The 21,033-nt window shown below is 39.0% G+C and overlaps 1 protein-coding gene across 1 annotated transcript in view; it reads left to right on the top strand.

Annotated features, from left to right (window-relative positions):
• Positions 1-543: 543 nt before the first annotated feature.
• The window catches only part of FZD6 (frizzled class receptor 6), a gene marked incomplete at its 3' end in the record, with an annotated part of 33,581 nt that continues 13,091 nt past the window's right edge, over positions 544-21,033 (top strand). Inside the window, exon 1 of the mRNA XM_084229629.1 lies at positions 544-898. Within this exon, the coding sequence (XP_084085755.1) occupies positions 722-898 (177 nt within the window). The 5' untranslated portion in view covers positions 544-721. The remainder of the gene's footprint in view (positions 899-21,033) is intronic.

Here is a 21,033-nt window from a genome sequence, read left to right as displayed (position 1 = left end):
TTTGTTTGTTTATACATGCACTGGGTACAGTCAGAAGCACGGGAGGGTGAGAGAATTCACCAGAGCCAGAGCAGGGAGCAGAGCCGGCAGAAGGACCGAAGGACACTGCTGAGGGGAGCAGCGGGCGGCAGGAGAGGTCTGCGCGCCATGTGGGACCCTCCTCCGGTGGCCGGGGAGCAGCCGGGGATCGAGCCGGCGCCGCAGAGGCCGCGGGCAGCTTCGCAACCCAGCGCTCAACCGCTGCGCCAACCGGGGAGGCCCAAATCTATTAACCCTTTTAAACGTATTCCTAACTGCTCCAAGCTCACCCATCTTGTGCCCCCCACCCCCCTTTACCCGGTGTTCCACGCAGCCCAAACCTTCTATCATCAGGTCACTAGAAATGAGGCTTCCTCACCAAATGATAGTGTCTACGCCAAGGCAGGTGGAAGAGTATCCCATAATTTCCCGTGCTTTTTCCAGTGTTAGTAACCTAGGGTGAACATCGTAACTGTGCACTTTGACGTCCGCACTGAAGTTTTTGACAAAAAAAATGCTGATACACTTTTTTGGGTTGTTTTGACAGAAATTGACCCAGGACTCATTTTCAGGAAAAGAGCTTCCGTCAAAAATGGTAAAATAATGGAATGACGAATTTGAACATTTAATCTTTGGATGGAAATCTGAGAATGAAAAGAGCAATTAATGCAAACCATGTGGTAAAAGCAGGAATTTGAGGAAAATGGAAATGTTTATCTTTTTGTGGACATGTATTTTTCTACCACTCATAAGAGGGCACAGTCTTTTCACCTGTGAACCAATTACTGTTCCCAGATGTATGAAAATGACCTACAACATGACCTTTTTCCCTAATCTGATGGGTCATTATGACCAGAGTACAGCTGCTGTGGAAATGGAGGTGAGTAGTCTTCATACCTTAGCAAATAGTTTATGCTGTCAATGGGACTTTTTTATATTATTTTTCAATGGATTTCTTCCAGTCTTGTACAAGTCATCTTTTCAGTAAATCCTTTTGAAAATTAAACCCCCCTCCTCTTCCCCCCAACATGTTTTGTCACATTTATAGCCGTTTGGTGGGTTTCCTTAGGATAAGTTTGGCATTGCATGTAGTTATGAATGATTTCAGAATTTCTTGCACCTGGAAAATACATTGTTTTCCTGAATTGATTATGGTTGTTCCTCTCGAAATGCAAATTCTGAATTTTTCCTGATTCATTGAATATATATTGTATATGACCTGGACTGTATTATGTATTTTCATAAATAGTTGTAATGTTCACTTGGCACAGTTTTCTGAAGTAAGTCAAGGCTTTGGGGACTATAGATAGTGTGTTACTAAGGCTTTAGGGACTATAGATAGTATATTACTAAGAAGTAACTTTTTTCTTGCAAAGCCTAACACTTAAGTATTCCTTGTAAAAATGAAACCACCTTTCAGGGTAAGAACAGAATGACATTAGAAGATTGCCTTAGGTGCCTTGGTTACCTGCCTGTGGCTTAGAGATAGGCAGATTGCTAGGGAGGTGTGAGAAGAAAGACTGTGACCGTAGGAACTAGAACCTGTTCTCCTGTGTAGATCTGTTAGGTGGATAAGTCTCCTGAAGAGCCGTCTCCTACAAACTGCATTTGTAGTTTTTCCCCTGAAAAACTCTCCAGGGATGATAAAAACTATTCCTCCCCAGATTGTTGCGAATAGAAGACACCTAAAATTTTAACATAGATACCACTTTAAAAACCAACTAGCCTTCATTTTGCTATCTTCCATGTTGCCTGTTTGAATAGCTGTCCCACTATCTCCTGAAGATTCATGTCTAAAATAGGCCTGCTTTTAAGTAGATGCTAAGTAAATACTGTGCACTTTAAAAGGATTTTACCAATTATGTTATTGTACTATTTCAGTGGTTTTCCAAGCCATTTCAAGAAGTCAGTTTGAAAACTTTCAAAAACGCTGCAGTGAGACTTACATTGATTGGGATGGTTTGATCTGTCTAAAGCATTAGTGGGAATACCTTCAAAAAGTGTTCATAGTACTCATTTTCACATTTTCTCTGATAATATGATTTGATTTGATTACAATTTTTTTAAATCCAGGATTCTCTCTGTGTAGTTGCTACATACATTTTAAGTTTGAATGCTAACACTGACCTTATATATAAATTCAGATTATTTAGACTCGAGTCCCTTGTAGCATATCGTTATTAAAAATAGACGCCTTTTATCAAATGCTTATAATTGTAAGATATGAACTGGTTTTTGTACCACACTGTCTTTTTAAAAGCAGTTGTTGCTGATGAAAAATAAAAAGTTTCTTTCTTGTTTACCAACACCTTTCCCAGGTAGTTTTGTGTCTGGACATTATCAAGATATTTCTGTTTTTTCTCCTTTATTTAATCGCTAACATTACCAGTCTCTTCATAATATAATGTTCCCTTTACACTAAACTGTTTCATAGCCTTTACTAATTTTTATTCTATAAACCATACTTTGGTATGATAAAAGAATGCCATTAAGCAGTCATTAAATACTAGCATTAACCTAGATCTACAAAAGAAGGGATATATAAAAGCAAAATAATACCAACCTGAGTCAGACTTTCAATCCCTAATATTTTTTTGCTCTGTGTTATTTCCTGCTCCCCTATCCTAATTTGTCCTCAGTCAGCAGCATTCTTTTTTAGTTCCTCTATTGAATGTCCAGGATCCTATCATTTGAGAGGTTATAAATGATCCTAAATATCATGCAGAACTTTTTAACCACTTTTGTGCCATTGATCCCTCTCAGAATAAGAGAAATATTTTAATTTTTAAGTGGCTAAAATGAGTAGGATTACAAAGGCTTCCAATTCTATTGAACAGTACATCTGTGCAGAGCCCAGGTAGAAACCCCTGAACCCTTTCTTAGGTAAAGAAACTAAAACCCAGAGAAGCTGCATGATTCCTACAAGATCTGAGCACTCTAATCTGAGAGTCTTCTCTGTCAAACTACACTCTAGAGCTGAAAAAAGTAAAGAGCAAACTCTAGGGTGGCGCCCAAGGCTCTTTGGGACTTCTGCCTTCTCTTACACTCTTGGAGTCAGTCAAATCATGTGCGGGACTCAAAAATCCTCATTAGTCTCTTACCGCCATGCCTTTGCACATGTTGTATCCGCTGCCTCTTGGGCTCTCTACTTACCCTCTTCACCTGCTCGCCTTTGTCGGGCCTCACCTGAAACAACAACTCTATGCCTAGTGAAACTTTCTTACACCTTTCTCTCTAGCATATTTAACTGCTCACTTTTCACACTCTGAGATTACTTAATATATATGACTGTTCTTATGCTCATCATGGTGGATGGCTACTGTTTACATGGCTCTCTTACTAGATTGTGATCTTGTTAAGAGTAGGAATAGTTTTTATTCATTTCTACTCCTGACACCTAGTATAGTGCATGATAGATGCTTAGTAAATGATGGATAAATAAAAAGGTGGTGTTTCCTCTCCTAATTGATCACAAAGAGAATTTTCCTTTCAAGTCCTTATCTTCCACCTCTAGATTCAGCAGTGTCCAAGTGAAAAACATTCTAATATTTTTAGGCTGGCTTACATATCATCCACTTTTGTTCTGCCTAAGCCTAGTTCAATAAAATAATATCCATTGATATCTTCTATGTTCTTTTGCATATTAGTTTGACATGTGTTTCTTAGAATTTAAACAGTTTTATCTTTAACCATTTTATTTATTTGGAGTAAAGGAATTCATCTTATTTCCTAATAGAACTCTCTTTTAATCAAATTTTATTAATTTGCCATTTGTTTACATAACTATAGAATTTGGGGAGTACAGCATCACACCTCAACATGTGTGCATGCTGTACTTTCCTCCACCAAAGGCACAGTGAAAATATGCTACCTCATTCCCATCTCCTCCATATATTTCACAGTCTGTGGTTACTTTTGTTATGTTTTGCCAGTTTGTTTTCTTTCATTATTTATATTCCACTTCATTCACATGAGTGAAACCATCCAGTAATTGTCTTTCACTTTCTGACTTATTTCACATAGCATAATCACCTCAAGATCTATCCATTTCTTTCCCCAGGAAACATAATTTCATCTTTTTAAGTAGCTGAGTAGTGGGAATTCATCTTTTGATTGGGCCATAGTACTATAAACTATATGTGTCAGATTTTTTTCAAACATTTTACTTTTAGTACTTACATTTACATTCCAGCTATGTACTAAATTATACCTGCATAAATATTGGATTTTACTTTAAAAAAAATGTCTTTTAGTTTCTCTAGGGAACAGATTGGGTTTTATACCATCGAACCGGCTGCCTTTGTTTCCAGCTGATCCCTCTTGAATTTTTAGTGTTCACTGTGATTTAATATTAGGATGGGGTGAAGAATTATCTGATAGATTATGGCAACCAATTGTACTTTCTTAGCTACTAAGAATTCCATATAAGTTAAAAATTACCTCACTCCTTTATACCTTAGTTTTCATTTTGTATGATGGACTATCCTATTTAATAGAATATATGGCATTTGTGATTGTTCCTCATCTGTGATTACGTGAAAGGCTTAGAGCAGTGATTTTCAAACTTTAGTTGGTAGACCAAAAGCTTCTGAGCTTGTTAGAAATGCAAGTTCATGGACCCCATACCAACCTACTGAATCATGATCTGTGAACCTAGAGCCCAGAAACTGGTTTAACAAGCTGTCTGGGTGTTTCTTGTGAACATTTAAGTTTGAGACCCACTGGGTTTAACTGGGGATGCACACTTTTTCTGTTAAGGGTCTAATAATAGTTTGGCTTTACAAACCATACAGTCTCTGTCACAGCTATTCAGTACTACAGTTACAGTAATACAGCAGTCATAGACAATATATAAATAAATGAGTATAGACTACATCCATTTCCTTATTTTGTAATTGAATGCTGAGATTATTTGTATTACAGAGCTCACTTACAAATCTGAATAGTGACTTGTCATTGTAATGAAAAGGATGTAGTCTAACTCTCCCATGAGGAAAAACAAAATGGCTGCTTGGTTTTCCATTGTGGTGTTTTTTGTTTCATATCTAGAGCATTGTTTCTCAAACTGTGAGGTTGATGTCCCTTAGGGAGTGATTTTATCCAGAGAGAGCTGAGACCGATCTAGGGGAAATGGAAATAGGAACATTGTATTTTCTTTTTGAATTGGCCTTCATTGAAGTTAGGCAAAAGTAAAGCCATGTGTTGTGTTTGGAACAGCATGTGGTCATTCCACTTTTGAACAGTGTAAAGGGAAGTGAGCCCCAGAAACTGTTTCCTTTCCACCTGTTAGTGTGGACTATTAAAAATCTCTATTCAACTAAAAATGAAGGGATGAAAATAAACTGTTTTATGAAGATCTGTTTCTATTGGGCAGTGGTTTTTAAACATTTTTGTTTTTCTGCTTTTAGAAGTGGCACCTTCTTATTCTCTATTCTTATATTCTCACACATAGAAAGAAAATGTTTAGTATGACAAACCTCTTTACTTAAAATGAAATAGGTATTGAAAAGTGTCCAAGTCAGTTGTGTATATAGTGGCTACTATTGTGTTTTAAATCTAGAAAACACAAGCACCTTCCTTTGTGATGTTGTGTTGTACTGGTAGGGAGAGTAACTTGACTTCCTGAGTTAGCAAAATCGGGTTAGACCTCTGTGTGAACAGAAGACTGTAATTGTCCTGGGAGGCTCTGCTGACAGGCACAAGGTTCTTAACAGGGTCATTCCTTGGTCTTCCACGCTCAGGGATATTATTAGTTATCCTTTCAGGAGACATATCCATAAAGGGACATGGTTTTCTGAGACCATCGAAAGACTGTTCTAGTATGATTAGGTGTTTAAAATAAAAATGATGGGCCTCCCGGGTGGTGCAAGGGGTTAAGACACAACCTGTGAAGCTGTGTGCAGCCTCTGCAGCACGCGTTCTGTCCCTGGCCGGACATGGAGCAACCGACATGGCGCAGCAGACCTCTCTCCTGACTCGCCCACTGCTCCCCTCAGCAGTGTGCATTGGTCAATCTGCCTGTTCTGTTCCCCACTCTGTCTCTGGTGAATCCTCTCACCCCCCACACCTCTGGCCTGTACCCCACCACTTATATACATAAATAAATAAATCTTAAAAAAAAAAGAATTTACTATCCTTATCTCAGAAGCCTCTTTTATGCTCTCTCCCAAATTCCCTGCCTATACTGTCCCTGAAGCTGCTTACTTAACTCTAACTTACCCTAGGGCTTACTCCCACCACCACAGCACCTGTCACCCAGCACATAGTCCCTTGTGCTCTTCCCTCCCTTGTTTTGACCCCTCTCTCTCCATCTCCCCTGCTGTATGCTTCAGATCTTGCAAGTTTTGTCTTTTTCTTGACCCTTTGTTCAATTTCCCTATATCCCATCTATAAGTGAAACCATCTGTTACTTCTCTTTTTCCTTCTGACTGACTTTGCTTAGCATAATCCCTGCCAGCTCTAGCCATATTGCCACAAGTGGCATGAGTTTATCTTTTTTAATCGTAGTGTAGTATTCCATTGTGTAGATGTACCACATTCTCAATACATTCATCTGTTTGGGGGCATGTAGGTTTTTTCCATATCTTGGATATTGTAAGTAGTACTGTAGTAAAGATAGGAGTACAGGTTTTCTTTTGAATTCCTGTTTCTGTGTCCTTTGGGTAGATTCCTAGGAGTGGAATCACTGAATCATATGGTAGATCCATTTTTAGTAATTTAAGGAACCTCCACACAGCTTTCCATAGTGGCCGGACTAGTTTGCACTCCTACCAGTAAGAGGGTTCCTTTTTCTCCGCATCCTCCCAGCATTTGTTATTGCCAGTTTTTTTAATATGGGCCATTCTCACTGGTGTGAAGTGGTATCTCGGTGTGGTTTTGATTTGCATTTCCCTGATAATAAGTGATGACAATTAGTTACTTTTATATTATTTTAATTTTCAAAGGAAAATGCTTCTGAAAAAATGAGTTAAAATTTGTAATGCTGTCTGCTAAGAAAGATTTCATAAATAACAAGCTTTCCATTTTGGAAATAATGTAAATTCCTACTTTTTCATTCTACTCTTGTATTCCAGACTCCATTTCACCTTTTTTCTAAAGAAGCTGATTTGACTGGGATTGGTCACATTCGTGAATATAAGTGGCAGAGTTTGTACCATTTTATTACACAGTAGCCCGTGTTAATTGGAATAGAAGTCTCAGTGATAATTGATAAAGAGTTTGTTAGATAATCAAAGTGAGGATTCAAACTCTGGAAAAGAGACGGGTCAGAAAGGTGTTCCATCCAACTGCTTTTTTGACACCCCCCCTCCTCACCTCCTCCAGGGTAGGGTCTGGTTTACAAAGCACTGGAATAGGTGGGTTGGTTTTTTCCCTTCAGAAAAAGAAGAGAGTTATGTTTGGGACATGCACATGGCAGAAATAAAGAATTTGTGGGCATATGTTAATTCCAGATGGGGTAACATGCATACTTTAAATTCATTATCTCTGGTAGGTATAATTTGTTTATGAGAGAGGCAAAAACTGAGAAGATAAGAAAATGTCTGCTTGGTTGGACATTCTTGGGTCTCTTGGGGCATAGAGTCCAGTGGAATTGAAAGGGAGCCTCAAGGTTTTCACCCAGCAATTTCTGGAGGTCTGTATCAGTGGGCAGGGTTGACCGCAGGGTCCCTTCATAGCAGTTTTCTTTAATCTGCTGACTTTTGCCTCTGCAAGTTCTTTTCCTTTCCAAGGCAAAAAGTGTTGATTTTTTTTCACATTCACTGATATTCTCAAAGAATTTATTCAAGATTCTGTATTTGTTCTTGAAAGTATTTGCTCTGTGATGTGTAAATATTTAAGGTCCCCCCCCTTTTTTTTAAAGATTTATTTATTTATTTATATAAGCACTGGGTGCAGTCAGAAGTGCGGGAGGGTGAGAGAATTCACCAGAGCCAGAGTGGGGAACAGAGCAGGCAGACAGACAAAGTACACTGCTGAGGGGAGCAGCAGGTGGCAGGAGAGGTCTGCGTGCCAAGTGGGACCCCCGCCCGGTGGCCGGGGACTGGCGCTGCTGAGGCTGCCGGCAGCTTTGCAACCCAGCGCTCAACTGCCGTGCCACCAAGGAGGCCCTAAGGTCTCCTTTAGGTCTATACTGACTGTTGTCTAGCTTAGACCCATCACTTTTATTTTTTCAGTCACTTCTTAGACTTCTTTGCTTTCTCTCAACTTTCTTTACCGACACTAGAAGTTGGCTTTATTTTTGGTGCCATTTTAAAGTAATAAAAAACCTTTTATTACTTCTTGAGACTTACTAGGTATGTAACCTTGAGTAGATAGCACAGATCCTGAGCTGAGAATCAGATGCTGTGTTGTTACTTGGCCGTGTCCACTGGTGAAGTTATTTGCTGCATATAACAGTGGGATTCTGAGGCATGTCAGAAAAATGAAAAACATTTGTATATACTGTGTCTTTAAAACTGTAGGGGACAAGGCATGGCCAAGATATTGCAGCAGAACCACTCTTCTGTGTCTTAGCTTTATATATATTTTTAAAAGCAAATGTTTTTTCTTACTTTGATTCCTCTCTCTTAAAATTATAGCTAAGATTTTGTCTTCAGGATCTTACCCCAGGATCCATATTATGTTTTCTTCTATTATCATATCATTAATAGTATGTGAACTAGCTAGTCCTTTCCTGAGGACTAGCTCATTGAGACCAGCTAGTGTTCATTTATTGAATAAATATTTGCATGCCTAAATAAACAAATACATGTTTGTTTACTAGGAGCTAGGCATACAGTAATGAACCAGACAGACCTCTGTGCATTCATGGAGTTATATTCTGATAGATGAAATGTAAGGCAACCTGTTTTTGTCATTGTACTTTAGTTTTAGTTTTTGGTGAAGGCTTTTATTCTTAGATTATTTTTCCCCTTCTCCTTTCTAAAAAATACCTTTAGACCTATATTAATGTTTTACTCTAGTTATTCCTTCATTTTTTTCTATATAGGTTTTTTAACTTTAAAAAAGGAGCCTACTTTCTTTGTACTTTTACTAATTTTTTTTTCTTCTGTGCCCTTTCAACCTGAGCTAGGGTACCCAGACTGGTTTAACAAGAAAGGAATTTACTAGAAAAGAAGCAGGTTGGTCATAGAATCAAAAAGCTAAAAATAAAGCTCAGACTCTGCCAGCTACTCCCAGGACACAGAGAAAGGAATAGTCTACTTGTAAGCACTGTACACAGGGAGTTTCATTGAGGACAAATCTTGGCTGGAAGGGATCCAGGGTCCTTAGCCTGATACCAGATAGTTGGGTGATCCCTCTGGGATCCTTCTGGTACCATATTATTGAGGTTGATTGCTGCTCTGCTTCTGGCAAATTGACTTCTTAGCAGTAAAGCCAGATCACTTCAGGGAGGGGAAGTCTATGTCACTGTATCTGGGCACTCCTTTCTGCCATTATGGTCCTTTTGCTTGTGAGCATAGTACGGAAATACTGGGATGGTAAGGGGAAAGTGATTAACATCCACAGAGTGGATTTTTTTTTAAAGATTTATTTATTTATTTATACAAGCACTGGATACAGTCAGAAGTGCAGGAGGGTGAGAGAATTCACCAGAGCCAGAGCGGGGAACAGAACAGACAGACTGATGAAGTACACTGCTGAGGGGAGCAGCGGGTGCGGCAGGAGAGGTCTGCGCACCATGTGGGACCCTTGCCTGGTGGCCTGGGATCGAACTGGTGCTGCAGAGGCTGCAGGCAGCTTCGCTACCCAGCGCTGAACCACTGCGCCACCGGGGAGGCCCACAGAGTGGATTATTTAACCTATAAGCTTAAAAACTTTCTCTGTTTGGAGAACTTTTGGTTTGCATCCACATGTAACAAAATAATTTTCACAGTTAGTTCATTTTGGAGAAGTCTATTCACAGTCTGCTTTTCCAGACTCCTAATCACCAGTCTCCCATTCCTGTTCCTTACAGTCCCCATCTGATTATATCCTTCTGAATCAATGTTACTCCTTACTTTAGACCATCTTTCTGTTGACAGATATAGTGAATACCACAGCAGTTCACTCTCAGCTGAGGCCAGCTTGTGTTAACCAAGCTGGAATTGTTTCCTCATCATCCAGTTAGTCAGAGGGAACTGTACATGAAGCCATAGGTGTGTTTTAAGGAAAAGGTGGCAGTAGGGTGGAAATAGGCACTCTTAAAAGTGTGAGCAATAGGCTCATACTATTTTCCCACGTCTTTAAGATCTGCTAGCTCAGGCATTTGAATGATGAAATGCTTTGGGTATATATGACATCATGAGTAGATGAGTTAGATAACACGCAGTTCATGAAAGATAGCCTGATTATTTCTAGATATCCCATAGTTGTGTCCAGTTTCTACCAGATACTAGCAAGACCAAGGTGGAAGTTTCCTTTTATTTATGTAGGTTAATCTTTTCATTGGCACATACCTATGGCCTCATCAGCTCTATGTCCTAAAAAGATGGTGGACCAGTGTGATGTCCTGTGAAATAATGATATGGTAGGAGCCTCTGACATTGAAAATTTTTTTTAAGATTTATTTATTTATTTATACAAGCACTGGGTACAGTCAGAAGCGCGGGAGGGTGAGAGAATTCACCAGAAACAGAGGGGAGAGCAGAGCAGGCAGACTGACGAAGTACACTGCTGAGGGGAGCAGCAGGTGGCAGGAGAGGTCTGCGTGCCATGTGGGACCTTCGTCCGGTGGCCAGGGATGGAACTGGCGCTGCAGAGGCTGCGGGCTGCTTCGCAACCCAGCGCTCAACCACTGCACCACCGGGGAGGCCCTGACAGTGAAATTTAGGCAAAGAGCTTCCTAATTACAATATCACTAGATTTATTATGTGAAAAGGAAGCAAATTCAACTGATATAATTTGGCAACCTGCAGGATTAAGTTGTGCATTTGGTTTTCAACTTCTTAAGCCATAAATCCTTTTAATCCGGTGTTCACTCCACATCTAAGGCTGAGAATTCATGTGTGCCAGTTTCTTGTTCTCTTTGTAGGGCAGAGCATTCACCCCATTTCCTTAAATACACTGTGCTCTTCATGCTCCTTTCTGCTTTCCTGGCAGTAGCCTCTCAGCCTTGCCTTCACTGCTATAGCATATCATCTCTAAGACGTTCTAGGGGCCTAAATGATTATAAGGATAACGCATTCTACTATGTTTATCTCTAAATATTAACAGAATATTCACTGCTTTGAGCTTCAGTTAGGCCAGAAAACCAGCTCTATAATTCCTGCCATTTCACTGAAGTCACTTACAACCCATTCTTTATGTAATTGCTGTACCTATCGGTACAGAAACCAACTTTGCCTAACATAAGCAGAAAACGGACAGACATTGGATAGCTTGAAGAATCATGGAGAAGGGCCTCCCTGGTGGCGCAGCGGTTGAGCGCTGGGTTGCGAAGCTGCCTGCAGCCTCTGCAGCGCCAGTTCGATCCCCGGCTGCTCCCCGGCCACCGGAGGAGGGTCCCACACAGCACGCAGACGTCTCCTGCCGCCCGCTGCTCCCCTCAGCAGTGTACTTCAGTCCTTCTGCCTGCTCTGCTCCCCGCTCTGGCTCTGGTGAATTCTCTCACACTCCCACGCTTCTGACTGTAGTAGTGCTTGTATAAATAAATAAATAAATCTAAAAAAAAAAAAAAAAGAAGGTATTTTTAAAAAGTTAAAAAAAAAAGAATCATGGAAAAGCTAGAAAGTGAGGCTCCAGGTACAGGGAGGAACAGGGGGGATCCAGGGCACGGTTGGATCACAGATCCGTCTGTCCCCAGTGCCAGCAGTATGCCTAAATCATGTCCCTGGGTTATTATTCTACTGCAGTTTTCTCAAATAATCTGACTCTGCTTTTTTGCCTAACCTCTCCCCAAGAATCACAATACCCGGAGCATCCTCATAGCCAGCCTTAGAGTCTATGTTCCCATGCATTATTTGTTATCAGGTTACATCTCTGCGTCCTTCCCTAAGCCTCTGTAACATCCCACCTACTCTGGGATTCCAAAAGATAGGACTGCTGGGCAGATGAAAACAAATGTTTACTCCAGATTTTGGCAAAAGACAGTTACCTATCAAAGAGAAAACTCCATTGTAATACCTGTGGTGGTTAGGAAATTTGCATCCAGCTCTGTTTGACTTCTTCCTCGTCCTTACTGGCACTAATAGTAACTACCCTGGGATTTTTGCCAGGAATGACCATTTCCTTAAAGGAGTGTGCCTACCTTTCATTTCTCTAAGCATTAAAGCTATAATCAACAGAACTATTTTAGTTATTATTGAAAGTAGAATTTCAGGCCTTCCTGGTGGTTCAGTGGTTTAAGACGCAACCTATAAAGCTATCCACAGCCACTGTAGCATGAGTTCGATCCCCTGTCAGGGAGCAACCCATATGGCACAGCAGACCTCTCCTGACTCACCCGCTGCTCCCCTCAGCAGTGTATTTCAGTCAGTCTGCCTGTTCTGTTCCCCACTCTGTCTCTGATGAATCCTCTCACCCCCCACACCTCTAGCCTATGTACCCCAGTTCTTATATATATAAATAATTTTTTTTTAAAAAAAGGTAGAATTTCAGAAGCGTTACTGATGTTTTATGTTGTGGTTAGTTGTGGGTAAGTTTCTGAGTCTTCTCTAAGAAGGAAATTTGAAAAGTAGAATTTCATGACCCAAATCATGAAGGCACTGTGTTACTAAGAATTGTGTCATTAAGGGGGAAGAAAGAACAGACCAAAGTGAAGAGACTAAGAAAGCTTGAAATTTGTTCCATTCATGGGTTTACATAGCTATCACTTACTGTGCCAAATACTTAGTGAGATTAGTGAGATTCCAAGTATAAAATTAACAACATAAGAAATACCACAAATGAGTTAAGTTACTAGTCTTTCCATCTCAAGGTTTGGTTTCTGAGGGTGATACCCATGACATTTTGTGGAAGACCACAAAAGATTTCTATCAAGATTTTTATTTTAAAAGATTAGGGAAAGAAGCTCATTCTGTTTGTTTTCAACTGATTAGAAGACTGACTGCCCATTATTTAATATAATTTAATATAATTGGTTCTAAAATTATTTGTTCCAAAACTACCTATTTTAGGAGGTACATGTATTTTCTGGAATGCAACAAACATAATTTGAGTCTTTAATTGTCTCGTGAACATTTATTTATTCAGACTGAAGACTTTTGCTCCATGTAAAGCGTTCCCTAGCCTTACCTGATAGCTTTTCTTCCCTTCATACTTGTTAATATTCTTGCCTATCTTGTACTTTGGGAAAGGGTAATTTTCTGGAGAGTTGGGTGTTTAGACGACTCAGTTTGGAGTCATATGGACCCAAGCTCATATTCCAGTTGCCACTTATTGCCTGTGTGACTGTAAAATTGGCTTAGCTTCATAGAGCCTCAGTTGTCTCATCTTCAAGGTGGAGGTAAGAACATCTATCTCTCAGGATTGTTGCAAAAAGAACTGATACATGAAAAAGCACAGTGCTGTGCTTGAGATGAGTGCTAAGTAAATCAAAGTTCTGATTTCTTTTCAGTAACTATAGTATTGGTAAAAGTAGCATTACATCAAGAATAACTCTAATCAGACCAGATTTGGGGATTTCAGTAACAATTTCAATAAGAAATTGGATTCTTTTTTTTTCACTTGTAGTCTGAGAGCTTAGATTAGGTCAGCTGTTTTCAAACTGTGCTCTCTGGAGGTGCTTTGAGGTCACCAGCAGGAAAGGGGAGCAGACAGAGCTACCTCAGAGGGAGGGTTTCCTGTTCAACCAGAGCAGCTGTGCTTTTATTTATTTAATTTATTGGGTTTCTTTGTAAATCTTATGTAAAGGAAGTATTCCTTGGCAAAACACACACACACACACTCTCACTCACTCACACACACACTCTTTGAAAGTAGTAGACTTAAAAGCCCTCACAGAACCCTTCCATCTCTAAATTTCTTTGTCTGTTAGTCTGCAGAAGAACTTGAAAGCCAGTAGCCCACACTGTATATCTGACCTGAAGACAGGTTTTGTTTGTCCTGAACAATATTTTAAATGTTTACATTTAAGTGTTAAAATTTTAAATTTGGGAGATTTTACATAGAAATCCAGATTCTATTATGTTATGAAAAGTTGATATAGCTGACAATGCCTTGCCCGTATTTCCATATAATAGTCTGCTAAAGTTGCATAGCAGCTGCTACCCAATTGCTCCCTGTTATCTCATAGTCCTTTGAATTTACCTCTCTAGCCTCTGAAGGTATTTGAATCTTCAGTATCTGATATGTCATCTGCAGATTGCATGAACACTCATGAACACTGACATTGAATAAATCAGTGCTGGTACTCTGGAAGAACTAAACACAGGATGTGACTTGCCATGTTAAAATAGGAAAAGTACATTTGCTATTTTCATTTTCCCTGCCCTTGAACTGGACTATAATAGTTCTTAAGTGCAGACCATCCATTTATCACTGATGTTGCAGAATGACTTCTGAGTTAAAAGAATTAAACACAGTGTGTTTTAATTCTTTCTACCACCAGCTCTAATTACCAGACACTCAAAAAGTTGAGCTAGGTTTTTTGGGGATGGTAAACAAAGAAGTACATAAATGCTTTCCAGTTGCCCACACCCCTCTTCCTCCCACCTCAGTCCCAGAGGAGGAGTCAACACGTCTGGGTATTGTTCTCCAGGATAGAAAAAACTGCGGGAAAGTACTCTGCTGTTTGCTTTCCAGCAAGTTCCTATTAGGTGTCAAAGGGTCAGGTCTCAGAGCATCATTCAAATAAAGGAGACAAAGTATACAAGCCTTGTTCAGTCACCCCAGGACGAGGTAAACTCTTCACTGATCCAAAGTCCTCCAAACCTGTTGTCCTCTAATTGCTGGGTGTGGGTTCTGTATGTGCTCTTTAAATCAGACTTCTTAATTGTAGTGTTGGAATCAAATCTCATATTTACTTATTAATTTTTTATCTTTCACCTTTCATTTACTAAGAAAGAGGTATTGAAATTTCTCATGATCATGGAATGGTCCATTTCCCCTTGTAGTTTTGTTGTGCAATTTACTAATTGACTATAGGCACTGCTCAGCAATGTATTTTTTTTTTTAAGATTTATTTTATTTATTTATTTATTTTTAAATAATAAATTTTATTTTTATATTCCCCATACAATTGCAGCCCCCACATTCTGACCCCAATCCCTCCCCTCCCGCCCCCGCCCCCCTAAAAGTGTCTCTGGTTCGTAGTTTTTTGTTGATTTTGATTTTCACTTATAGTTATTCGTTTTCCTGGTCCCTTGTTTAAGTTTTCTAGATTCCTGCTATGAGTGAGACCATCCGGTATTTTTCTTTTTCTTTTTGGCTTATTTCGCTGAGCATGATCCCTTCCAGTGCCATCCATGTTGCTGCAAATTGCATGTGTTTATCTTTTTTGAATGCTGAGTCATATTCCATGGTATATATGTACCACATCTTCTTGATCCATTCATCTATTTTTGGGCATTTGGGTTGTTTCCAAAGCTTAGCTATTGTAAACAGTGCTGCTATAAACATAGGGGTGCAGGTGCTCTTTGGAATTGATGTTTCTGTGTCCTTTGGGTAAATACCTAGGAGTGGAATTGCTGGATCATATGGAAGCTCTATGTTTAGTAGGTCCAGAAATCTCCACACAGCTCTCCACAGTGGTTGGACCAGTTTGCACTCCCACCAACAGTGCAGAAGAGTTCCTTTTTCTCCACACCCTCGCCAACATTTGTTGTTGCTAGTTTTTTTAATATGTGCCATTCTCACTGGTGTAAGATGGTATCTCATGGTAGTTTTGATTTGCATTTCCCTGATGACAAGTGATGTTGAACATTTTTTCATATGCCTGTTGGCCATTTGCATTTCCTCTTCAGAGAAGTTTCTTTTTAGCTCTTCTGCCCATTTTTTTTTTTAAAGATTTATTTATTTATTTATACAAGCACTGGGTACAGTCAGAAGTGCGGGAGGATGAGAGAATTCACCAGAGCCAGAGGGGAGAGCAGAGCAGGCAGATTGATGAAGTGACGAAGTACACTGCCAAGGGGAGCAGCGGGCGGCAGGAGAGGTCTGCGCCATGTGGGACCCTTGCTGGTGGCCGGGGATCAAACCAGCGCTGCAGAGGCTGCAGGCAGCTTCGCAACCCCGCACTCAACTGCTGCGCCACCAGGGAGGCCCTCTTCTGCCCATTTTTTGACTGGATTATTTTCTTTGTTGTTGTTGAGTCTCATCAGCTCTTTGCAGATTTTTGTGATCAGTCCTTTATCATTAGTGTTGGGTGCAAAAATGTTCTCCCAGTTGGTGGGGTTTCTCTTTGTTTTTGTTATTGTCTCTTTTGCTGTGCAGAAGCTCTTTAATTTGATGTAGTCCCAGCTGTTTATCTTTGCCTTCACTATCACTGCTTTGGGTGATGTGTCTGTAAAGATGTCTTTGATGTGCAAATCACGTAGTGTTTCGCCTATGTTTCCTTCTATATATTTTATGGTTTCAGGTCTTATGTCTAGTTCTTTAATCCATTTTGAGTTGATTTTTGTGTATGGTGTGAGGTAGTGGCCAAGCTTCATTCTTTTGCATGTAGCGACCCAGTTTTCCCAGCACCATTTATTGAACAAACTTTCTTTGCTCCAATGCATAGTCTTTGCTCCTTTGTCAAAGATTAGTTGACCATAAATCTGTGGGTTTATTTCTGGATTTTCTATTCGATTCCATTGGTCTGTATGTCTGTTCTTGTTCCAATACCATGCAGTTTTGATGATTATGGCTTTGTAGTAGAGTTTGAAGTCTGGGAGTGTGATGCCTCCATTCCCTTCTTTTTTTTCAGGAGAGCTTTGGCTATTCGGGGTTTTTTGTGATTCCATATGAATTTCATCAATAATTGTTCTATTTCTTTGAAGAATGACATTGAAATTTTTTTTTTTTTTAATGTTCCTTCCTGATTGTTTATTTTATTTTTTTTTTAAATAAATTTTATTGTTATATTCCCCATACAATTGCAGCCCCCCCATTCTGACCCCAATCCCTCCCCTCCCGCCCCCCTAAAAGTGTCTCTGGTTCATAGTTTTTTGTTGATTTTGATTTTCACTATCTTATAGTTATTCATTTTCCTGGTCCCTTATTTAAGTTTTCTAGATTCCTGCTATGAGTGAGACCATCCGGTATTTTTCTTTTTCTTTTTGGCTTATTTCGCTGAGCATGATCCCTTCCAGCGCCATCCATGTTGCTGCAAATTGCATGTGTTTATCTTTTTTGAATGCTGAGTAATATTCCATGGTATATATGTACCACATCTTCTTGATCCAGTCATCTATTTTTGGGCATTTGGGTTGTTTCCAAAGCTTAGCTATTGTAAACAGTGCTGCTATAAACATAGGGGTGCAGGTGTTCTTTGGAATTGATGTTTCTGTGTCCTTTGGGTAAATACCTAGGAGTGGAATTGCTGGATCATATGGAAGCTCTATGTTTAGTAGGTCCAGAAATCTCCACACAGCTTTCCACAGTGGTTGGACCAGTTTGCACTCCCACCAACAGTGCAGAAGAGTTCCTTTTTCTCCACACCCTCGCCAACATTTGTTGTTGCTAGTTTTTTTAATATGTGCCATTCTCACTGGTGTAAGATGGTATCTCATGGTAGTTTTGATTTGCATTTCCCTGATGACAAGTGATGTTGAACATTTTTTCATATGCCTGTTGGCCATTTGCATTTCCTCTTCAGAGAAGTTTCTTTTAAGCTCTTCTGCCCATTTTTTGACTGGATTATTTTCTTTGTTGTTGTTGAGTCTCATCAGCTCTTTGCAGATTTTTGTGATCAGTCCTTTATCATTAGTGTTGGGTGCAAAAATGTTCTCCCAGTTGGTGGGGTTTCTCTTTGTTTTTGTTATTGTCTCTTTTGCTGTGCAAAAGCTCTTTAATTTGATGTAGTCCCAGCTGTTTATCTTTGCCTTCACTATCACTGCTTTGGGTGATGTGTCTGTAAAGATGTCTTTGATGTGCAAATCACGTAGTGTTTCGCCTATATTTCCTTCTATATATTTTATGGTTTCAGGTCTTATGTCTAGTTCTTTAATCCATTTTGAGTTGATTTTTGTGTATGGTGTGAGGTGGTGGTCAAGCTTCATTCTTTTGCATGTAGCGACCCAGTTTTCCCAGCACCATTTATTGAACAAACTTTCTTTGCTCCAATGCATATTCTTTGCTCCTTTGTCAAAGATTAGTTGACCATAAATCTGTGGGTTTATTTCTGGATTTTCTATTCGATTCCATTGGTCTGTATGTCTGTTCTTGTTCCAATACCATGCAGTTTTGATGATTATGGCTTTGTAGTATAGTTTGAAGTCTGGGAGTCTGATGCCTCCATTTCCTTCTTTTTTTTTCAGGAGAGCTTTGGCTATTCGGGGTTTTTTGTGATTCCATATGAATTTCATCAATAATTGTTCTATTTCTTTGAAGAATGACATTGAAATTTTGATTGGAATAGCATTGAATCTGTATATTGCTTTTGGAAGGATGGCCATTTTAATAATGTTTATTCTTCCAATCCATGAGCAGGGGATGTCTCTCCATTTCTTTGTGTCTTCTTCTATTTCTTTTAACAGTGTTTTATAGTTTTCTTTGTATAGGTCCTTTACCTCTTTTGTTAGATTTATTCCCAAATATTTGATTTTTTTTGTTTCAATAACAAAAGGGATGGTCTTTTTGATTTCTTCTTCTTCAGATTTATTGTTTGTGTATAGGAAGGCTACTGACTTTTGCGTGTTGATTTTGTATCCTGCCACTTTACTGAACTGATTGATGAGTTGAATTAGCTTTTCTGTGGAGTTTTTGGGGTTCTCTATATATAATATCATATCATCTGCAAATAGTGATAGTTTGACTTCTTCTTTTCCTATTTGGATTCCTTGGATGTCTTTCTCTTGTCTTATTGCCCTGGCTAGGACTTCCAGTATTATATTGAAAAGCAATGGTGAGAGTGGACATCCTTGTCTTGTTCCAGATCTTAATGGAATTGCTTTCAGCTTTTCACCGTTGAGAATGATACTGGCTGTTGGCTTGTCATAGATGGCCTTTATGATGTTGAGGTATGTTCCTTGTATCCCAAGAATTTCAAGGGCTTTTATCATGAATGGGTGTTGCACTTTGTCGAAAGCTTTCTCAGCATCTATTGATATTATCATATGGTTTTTATATTTCTTTTTGTTGATGTGTTGGATAACGTTGATTGATTTTCGGATGTTAAACCATCCTTGTGCCCCTGGAATGAATCCAACTTGGTCGTGGTGAATTATCTTATGGATACATTGTTGGATTCTGATAGCTAAAATTTTATTGAGGATTTTTGCATCAGTGTTCATTAGGGAGATTGGCCTGTAGTTTTCCTTTTTTGTGTTGTCCTTGTTCGGTTTTGGTATTAGTGTAATGTTGGCTTCATAAAACGTGTTTGGTATTGTCCCTTCCTTCTCAATTTTTTGGAAGAGTTTGTGAAGGATAGGCACTAATTCGTCTCTGAATGTTTGGTAGAATTCATTTGTAAATCCATCAGGTCCTGGGCTTTTGTTTTTGGGGAGGTTTTTTATTACCATTTCAATTTCGCTAATTGTAATTGGTCTGTTTAGGTGTTCTATTTCTTCTTTATCTAGCTTTGGGTGATTGTAGAGTTGTAGGAATTTGTCCATCTCCTCTAGATTGTTGAACTTGTTTCCATATAACTGTTCATAGTAGTTACTGATTATTCTTTTGATTTCTGCTGTGTCCGTTGTGATTTCTCCTCTTTCATTGATGATCCTGTTTATTTGTGCTTTCTCACTTTTTTCCTTTGTGAGCCTGGCTAGGGGTTTGTCTATTTTATTGATTTTTTCAAAGAACCAGCTCTTGGTTTCATTGATCTTTTGGATTGTTTTTTTAGTTTCAATTTCATTTATTTCTGCTTTGGTTTTTATTATTTCTTTTCTTCTACTGGTTTTGGGGTTTTTTTGTTGTTCTTTTTCTAGATCTTTGAGCTTCGAGATTAGGTTGTTTCTTTGCATTCTTTCTTGTTTCTTGATGTGAGCTTCTATTGCTATATATTTTCCTCTTATTACTGCTTTTGCTGCATCCCATACATTTAGGATATTGGTGTCCTCCTTGTCGTTCAATTCAAAAAATTTTTTAATTTCTTCTTTGATCTCCTCATTAGTCCAATGGTCTTCCAGTAGTGTGGTTTTTAATCTCCATGAGGTAGGAAAGTTCCTTGCCTTCTTTTTATGGTTTATTTCTAGTTTGATGCCTTCATGGTCAGAAAAGATGGTTGATATGATTTCAATCTTGGTGTATCTGTTGATGTTTGTCTTGTGCCCCAGTATGTGATCGATCCTGGAGAATGATCCGTGTGCGCTTGAGAAAAATGTGTACTCCGTTTTTTTGGGGTTTAGTGTTCTATAGATGTCTGTTAAGCCCAATTGCTCTAGGTCCTTATTTAGAGCTTTAGTTTCTTTACTTATTTTTTGTCTTGTTGATCTATCCATTGTTGATAGTGGTGTGTTGAAGTCTCCCACTACGTATGTGTTTTCTCTGATGTCTGTTTTCAGAGAGGACAACAGTTGTCTGATATATTTTGGTGCTCCTTCGTTTGGTGAGTATATGTTAATGAGTGTTATTTCTTCTTGAAGTATTGTCCCCTTGATCATAATGTAGTGACCCTTGGGGTCTCTTTTTATCTTTTTGAGTTTGAAATCTGTTTTATCTGATATAAGTATAGCTGTTCCTGCTTTCTTTTTTGGTCCATTTGCTTGTAGGATTGTTTTCCATCCTTTAACTTTGAGCCTATTTTTATCTTTTGTAGCTAAATGTGTTTCCTGGAGACAGCAAAAGGTTGGGTTTTGTTTCTTAATCCAGGCTGCAACTCTGTGTCTTTTTATTGAAGAGTTTAGTCCATTTACATTCAGAGTTATTATTGATATGTTAACATCTGTATTTGCCATTGTGTTTGTCTTTCCTTTGATTTTATTTATTTATTCTTTTAATAACTTTTTTTTT

The sequence above is a fragment of the Talpa europaea genome (genome assembly GCF_964194135.1).
Source record: "Talpa europaea genome assembly, chromosome: 3".
Classification (NCBI taxonomy): Eukaryota; Metazoa; Chordata; class Mammalia; order Eulipotyphla; family Talpidae; genus Talpa; species Talpa europaea.
The sequence above is the reverse complement of the archived record's forward strand: the minus strand, read 5'-3'. Positions and strand labels throughout refer to the sequence as shown.